This window comes from Branchiostoma belcheri, unplaced genomic scaffold (assembly GCF_001625305.1).
Source record: "Branchiostoma belcheri isolate BF01 breed outbred unplaced genomic scaffold, Haploidv18h27 scaffold72, whole genome shotgun sequence".
Lineage (NCBI taxonomy): Eukaryota > Metazoa > Chordata > Leptocardii > Amphioxiformes > Branchiostomatidae > Branchiostoma > Branchiostoma belcheri.
In genome coordinates this window covers 437366-445345 of record NW_017804376.1, presented here as the reverse complement: position 1 = coordinate 445345, position 7980 = coordinate 437366, and the positions used below count along the sequence as shown (strand labels likewise).

General features: G+C 41.0%; 1 protein-coding gene across 1 annotated transcript; it reads right to left on the bottom strand.

Moving 5' to 3' along the window:
• Window positions 1-7828, bottom strand: LOC109485024 (integral membrane protein 2C-like). Its single transcript, XM_019788414.1, has 6 exons — window positions 7632-7828; window positions 3501-3677; window positions 2772-2963; window positions 1536-1646; window positions 817-982; window positions 1-264 (listed from the first exon to the last, which is right to left on the bottom strand). The coding sequence occupies exons 1-6, from the start codon at window positions 7698-7700 to the stop codon at window positions 158-160; spliced, it is 822 nt and encodes a 273-aa protein (XP_019643973.1). The 5' UTR covers window positions 7701-7828; the 3' UTR covers window positions 1-157.
• Between the last annotated feature and the right edge of the window lie 152 nt (window positions 7829-7980).

Here is a 7980-nt window from a genome sequence, read left to right as displayed (position 1 = left end):
TTTCATTTTTCCAAACACAGAAAGACAAGATGGCCACAAAACCTACAGAGTCGATCTTCTAAAAATCACCAGTTGTTGTTACAGTGTAGCAATTAAAGCAAGGCTCTCTCAAAATGATCTGCATGTCCTGCACATGGCCGCTGTCTTCTTCCTTCCACTAGAACTGGATACAGACTTCCTGGATCACTGTGCCAGCGTAGAATCCAACAATGCTGAAGCAATCGTCTGGTGGTATCAGATCGCGTTTAGCCAAGTAGTGGCCCTCTGTGAACAGGAAATTGAGTGGTCAGCCTGGCATTGAACAGTTGGCAAGATTAGAAACAAGCACCACTTGTACATGCTTCTTTCTAACAAATTGTAAGACTTCAAACAGTCCAGTCACAGCATTAGAATCTGTATCTCTAACATTGTGTTTGGAGAGCTTCCAGTTCAAACCCATGCCATGTCATACCACATAGAACTTATGAGAAAGAGTGGTAACTTGGTAGTTGAATGTACACCACTACCAGTGGGCAACTAGCCCCCTGCTATAGTACTGGCACAACTGTGTGGCTCAAGGGCTACAGAAATGGGGATATCCACTACCTCTTATACAGTTTCTTTACAAGTGTTGACTAGCTCTTTCAGTTCATTCTAATGACACTGAAGAATAGTGGATGTCACTAAAAGTAATCTCTGTAATTTATGCAGTGGTAGGTAGAGTTTGAATTGTCTTTATTCTTTTTTGCCCTGTCGCTTCATTTTTTTCTGAAAAAATCCATGAACCAACAAATCAAATTGGCGTGGCCTCATAACAAAAATGTAAGGACTACAAACCTGGGCGCAGGTCATCATCCTTCTTGACGCTGGCCAGCCTGTAGGTGTCCACACCCCTACACAGGGCGTGGATGTACTGTCCCAGCTGTGCCGTGTCAGCGATCGCAGGCTGCACCACGCGCATCACTTCACGGTTCACGTAAGCCTGTGGCATGTAGCTCCCATCCTGGGGGGACAAAGGGACATCATTTTGCATACTGAAATTTCTTTCTTAGCTTACAGTATCTGAATTGGTATACATGCACCTGGTATAACCGCCCTTTGGCATAACACACCAGCTTCGCAGCCACGTGGCGCGGTGGCAGCTGGCTACATTACACCGAATGACTTGTTACACCTAACCCTAACATTGTTTAAAGCCATCTTATGATAATGCCCCTACTGAACTTGGTGACAGCGAGTCCCACTCTGCGATAGGTCTACAAAAGAGTGAGTTTTTGAACACTTTAATCCTTGGTTGATAAGTCTGGTACTTGAAGGCATGACTATTTCTTGTTCTTTTCTGAATATTATGCATAGTCTGGACAATTTTCGTCTGTCTTCCAGTGACACCCACTGTAGGCTTCTTTCATTCTGTCACACTAGCACATACTAGTTGATTCTGTACCCTTTCCAGTTAATCTTTGTCTTTCTACCTACAAGGATGCCATACTGTACACACATGAAAGTGAAACACAATTGTTTTACATGAAGCTGAAGACAAGGAAAGTCAGACATACGCTGATGCGCATCAGCAGGTCGAAGAGGCTGCGAGGGGGGGACACGGCCGACTCGTTCAGGGCCATCACGAAACACCTCATGTGATCCCAGTCCTTGAAGGCAGTCAGTTGCTACGGGAAGAACAAAATGCAATAATTAGATACAAACAACTCGTAATGTTCCGTAATTACTAAATAATTTCATCAGGTTGGTAAACGAATGAATAGCAAAGTTCTTTGATCACAACCATTTATTTTTCACGAGCCGACGTTTCGATGACCGTCTGTCATCTTCATCAGAATTGCCCTGATGAAGATGACAGACGGTCATCGAAACGTCGGCTCGTGAAAAATAAATGGTTGTGATCAAAGAACTTTGCTCTTTAACTTGTAATGTTCCTGATGAGTGTAGTTTATATTTTGAGTCTGTCAATGTGCTTGGTAGTCATTCGCCATGCCCGTAGCCAGGATTTTGAATGGGGGGGTTCTTCCCACTGCTTGAGGGGACCTCGAGCGCCGTAGGCGCGAGGCGAGCGCCGAAGGCGCGAGGTTCCTAGGGGGGTCCGGGGGCATGCTCCCCGGAAAAAATTTTGAAAAATGAACCTTCTAAAATGGTATTTCGTGCATTTTTGAGAGGGTTTCCAAGAAAAAATCAGAGATAATTTTTTTTCAATAACAAAGGGAGCAGTTTTTCTACGATTCCAGTCCATCTTTTCAAGAAAAATCTTGGACCTTTACATAAAAAGTGGACCAAAAAGTGGACCTTTACATAAAAAGTGGACCAAAAAGTGGACCTTTACATAAAAAGTGGACCAAAAAGTGGACCTTTGAGCCTTGTGGGGGGGTTCTTCCGAACCCCCCGAACCCCCCCTGGCTACGGGCATGTTCGCAAATGTCAGTGTTTGTGTCCTAGTGTCTGTTAAAGTAGTGTATACTTATGTGTATGGTTTTGACAATGATAGTATAGTTATCAATAGATAATTTTGCAAAACTGTGAACTGTAAGGAAGAGAAAAAGGCCACAAAAGATTGCTGACTTAACTTTAAAACATCTTTAAATATGTTCTTTATGTGATCATGGCAATGGCTGCTTTATCCTGTGATTTCCTAACGGATAGCTCACAAGGATATCTGTTTACATTTAGTTGTCAAAGGTATACAACATGATCCTAGTCTTACTTCCATAGTGCTAAAATTGGGTATGTTTCACAATTGACACTTTAGGACTTCCAACTTATGAAAAATGTTGAATTCCTACCCTCCTGAAGTCGTGCAGGACCGTGGCGTGGTTGCACTTGTCAAAGTCGGGCACCTCGATGCGCTCATACTCGCCGTCAATGTCCACCTCCACATCCTCCTCCAGCATGGCCCACTGAGCGCGGGGGGTGGTCGGGTCGTGCCCACGGTTGTAGTAGTGGCTGTTGTAGCGCACGCCGCAGCGCCCGATGAACTAGATAGAGACAAACTTGTTCTTACCAAAACATCTATATTTGATAACATCTTCAACCATTGCAGGAAGGTATCATAGTACCATATATCATATGGGTGAGCAATGATAGCTGAGTGTGAAAGTTGGGCATACCCCGCCTGGCACACCATCATACCTTTCTGTTTGGCACTCTAACTTCTAGTCTAAGGTGATAAGAGTTTTGTGCCACTCTCAGACTATTCCAGAACTTAGGTTTCATAGTCATACAGCACCTCTAGAGAAAGTGTCATTCTTGGCCTTTGTAATTAATATCAACAACTGTGCCAAAATAATGGCCACAATACAGAAATACAATGTTTGTACAGAAAACTTCTAATAGAGCCCTCCATAGATTTGAAACATCTACCAACAAGAAGTAGCACCATTTCCCAGTGAGAATTTTTTGTGTAGCACAAACTTCCAAATTGCTTATGGCACTATGAGGCTCCCCAATTCTTGGCGCACAAACAGTAGTAGGTCTACAAAAGCATGTGTTAGTCAGGCTAGTGTTCCCTGTACCTTCCTGTGGCGTCCGAAGTGGCGGTACAGGAACAATCCACCAGCGATGCCCCCAATGACCAGCAGCATGCAGATGAGGGCCATGATACAGGAGGTACAGCCGTTCCTGCGCCGGGGCATGGGCTGGGTCACCGCAACAGTGGCCGTCTCCACATCATTCTCACCATCTGCTGGTTTCTGGGGGGAAAAGGGAACATTCATACGTCAACTAAAAGAAAGTGGTTTCCTGAAAAAAAAGAATTGTATAGGAGTGAATTGGTGTTGGGCTAGCCTGGGTGCCAGACTGGTACACACTGGACAAAATATCTCAGTGAGCATACTTTGTGTCCAGTGTGCTATGGGTTTGGCACCCAGGCTAGTGTTGGGCCAGCAAGATCTCACTCAGTCCATCTTAATATCTGCATCTAGACTTTTACATGCAACAGTATTTGTTAAGTCCTTAAAATCTACATGTAGACTACATGAACATTATGAGTATTTGACACTATCTATGAGCCAAATATCTAGAGGAAGAAGAAATAGGTACATGTATGTACCACTTTGGAAATCAACTTTTAATGAGATTAAGTAGAAACTCTTAAATTTTCTATGTTACTTTTTATATATTACAATGTATTTATGCAGAGTATTATACATATACGAGTAAGAAGTGTGGTTTAAAAAAGCAGTACATATGCTGTTTGTTTCAGCAGCATTGACTGACATGTACTCGTACAATAACTTGTTGATGTTGAGACTAGTCTTACATGTCTCTGTACCATTTACATTTGTAACTGTCATCAATATGCATGTCATGTCTGTTCCTGCCCCAAAGCCAGACAAATTAACAAAGATCACGACACCCACACAGTCACCTTATATCAGGATTTGAATATCAATCACCAACAAAACCAGTGACAGAAGTGAAACTGATAACCTTGCTTTGTCTACATGACAGCAAATTGCAATTACAAACATGTACAATCTTCACAAACATCTTAGAACAAGATACTTATTTGGGTTGTTTTGTGGCCTCTTGTATTGTATTGAGTTGTCATGTAGACCAAACATCGAAGAACTAAATAACAGTATATTTTCCATGTTCAAACTATTAGTATTATTTAGTATTAGGAATGTCCCAATAAGGTTCTACATAGAAAACTGAAGGCCAAACCACCTGTAACACTACCATATGGAACATCTCTTCTACACCTTTATTGAATTTCAGACTTTAGACAGCTGTGTGTGTAGTTAGCACTGAGTGCACAACCTGTGTGTTTTGACACCAGGTTGTTGGCTCCCTGTCAGCACTATCAATGTTCCCATCTCCCCAAGGTGATAGCAAACATTAGGAAATTAAAACAGCTCTTCGGGCAATTGGTGGGTTGTTTTCATCACCCTTTATGTCTTCCTTACAACATTACACTGTGCAAAAATCCATATACGTGTATATCATTACTGCTGTGGCGCTGCTTCGGTTTCACATGCCAAACTTGGGAAAATTATATTGATGTAACATCATCCTCCAAGAATGCCATATAATAAGAGCTGAAAGTAGATGGTTATTAGCCTGATATGAAAGTGAACATGTTTTTGAATGGGCAACTTGCCACTTCTAGGGAGTGGAAACACACTAAGTTCAGTAAATTTTTTGACATTTTATCTTGTAAATATCAACGCCATTCAGGCAACATTGTATGTCATGTTTGTCTATTATGTTTGGTATCCAAATAAAGAATTGAATTGAACCAAATCTAACATAATGATATATTCAATCAAAAACCTTTTAAGAATCTACCAGGTATTTTCACTTTGATAAAAAATTGACTTAGTCTTTAGATGAACTGGGAGATGATAGAATAGTCAAACATATAAACAGACTGTATGGTGGGGTGTCTCTGGCAGACTTGGACAGACACTACATATGCATGTTGTAATGTTGAGACAGAACAGACATGAATGCATACATATGTACCGCGTACACGTACATGGCGATATACTGCTGTGATCTCACTACTGCACTGCAGCAGACAGACAATTCCCAAGGCCCCATCTCTGTACTGTTGCCAGCAACTCACTCAGACCCTAGACCATAGGTCTGGGCCAGATGGAGGTTTACCCTATCTCCAAGCAGATATTGGGGTAGAAAATCGTAATGATTTCTGTCTACTGGTAGAAGAACTGTCAGAAAACTTGAGAAAGCCTGTCCAGTCACAATAATCTACCACAACAACTGCTTGCAGATTAGTTTTACCCACTCCTTCCCTCTCTAGAAGGCTGAAGAGGTTCACCTGTTACCCTTCAGAAGCTAGCCAAATGTGACGTCTGTAGTATGCTCGTGTATGAAAGGGGTTAGTGTTCCGGTGTTCTGGACTTGAAGCAGTGATGCTTGACTCTTCATAATAGACCACACCTTTAGGGCATATTTTTGCTGCGTCATTCAGCAAAAGAAAATGGTAATGTTCAAATAATTGGTGTTTATTTTGGTGTAACATCGGCAAATATGTGACCCGCAATGCAAGGATGCATTGAACCACCTCACACTTGTTTTCAGCTTAAAATCTCAATCTCCTTTTGCCTGACTGCTTGCAACACGGCCACTGGCATTATACATAGAAAATTGCCAGAACGTTTGCTAGCTGAATACAACTTTTATTTCCCTTTACAGATCACATGACTTTTACCTTGGCTGATTTTTGTTTATATTTTCATTCATGCAAAACAAAAAGGTGAAAAAATACAAAGACCATTGTGTTCTTGTGCAAGAACTTAGTATGTTTTTTTTCTCCCTCCAGACTAATCTAATGCTTTATAAATCATGTATCACACGTAAGCGGGAATGCCACGTTAAAAAGGGTTGCCTGCAAATTGTGCAATTACGCTCAAGGGAGGGCGGATCGTCTAGACATTTTCATATTAACTCAACAGCCTAACACTACACTAATGTACAAATGGACGATACTTTCAGCAACATTTTTATAATGACCTTCAGGGAAAAAAACATCACAATTCTGACACAATTTTTCTCACATTTTACAGTTTGCTTTAAAACATGAAAAGAGGGAAGAAATGAGGGAACATTATTTCTCTTTTGTAAAATCAATACATACCTGTATCTACAGAAATTTAGGAATTAAAAAGTTGGAAGTATTCCAGAAACTATCGATCATTGCAGGATAACAATACTGAAAACAGTACTGTAACAGCTTATGAGGCCTTCCATGGCATTGCAGACAGAAATTGCTTGCAGTGGCTTTAATCTCAAGTAAATAATGCATATATTTATGCCAACAGAAAGGTGTGGCCCCCAAAAACTAGACATGTTCGAGTTTTGGTACAGAATGCAGAACTTTCCTGACATAACAAGGAAATTTCCTTCACAATTTTCGAACTCGAACTTCCATGGGGATTTCCCTTAGTCAAAGAAAAAGGAACATGAGTTATCTTTAAATGTAATTCTTCAATGTTTTTTTTTTTAATGTTCTGTTTTCCGTAAGCGTTGAGGTGTCCCTCCTACCTTCTAGAATTTATGTTCGACTGGTTAACCCTGCCTAAATTTGTACTGATTCTAACTTCCAGTGTTGTGAATGGTGAAGAAGGTGACAAAATAAAACGTAAGAGAACTGAAAGGTCTGTAATATATGATTTCTACTCCGTTGGGAAAATACATCAAGGAGGTTACAGACCTATTAAAAGGTTGTTTACATAACTTAGGTACGTGTACTTTCAAGTCAGCACGTACACGTAACTAGCTGTCTGGAAGGAAGACAGTTTTCGCAGTATTTCCTTGCCACAAAAGTTTTCTTCTCTTTCGTAACGCTTAAAATTTTGGATCCTTGCCAAAAAGGAAGTGGCGATGGTTTGCCATGTCACGGCTCCATTTTCACTTGGTTACATATCCTTTGGGGTTTTCCTCTTCAAACAAATCAAATCGACTGGACTGTGTAGATCATTAAAAGGTGTCTATAAGCATGCTAATTCCCATAAAATACGGCGAAGATGAAGACCAAAAAGTGTCAATCCGTCAAAACTAAACAAACACTGAAAGAACCCAATCTTTGCTGCGATTACACAAACGCAACACAAAATGGCCGTCACCTTTTTACGAAACAACCACTGGCCAAAAATTAACAACACAAGAACGGCGCTTACCATCGGGATTTTCACATCCTTGACGGGGTCCTTCTGCCCGCTGGGGTTAGCTAGGGTGATCTTTCCCATCTTGTTGTCCTGTTCTGAGGGAAGAGGGGGAGAAAGGCCGCCTGAAAGACGCTGAGCGAGAAGGAAACGGTCTCTTCTGTCAGCTTCTGCTTTCGCCTCTGATTAGGTCACGTGACGAAATTGTAAATGTCGTCAGAGACGATTGTCTCACGATTTAGAACTCTTCGTTAATTTGAGTGATTTTGGTTTAGATAACATTTAATCTTTTAATTTTTCGCAATAATCAAGCACTTGGTGGAATGTATAAGTTTGAAAAGTTGATTTTCGGTTCTATTTGTTT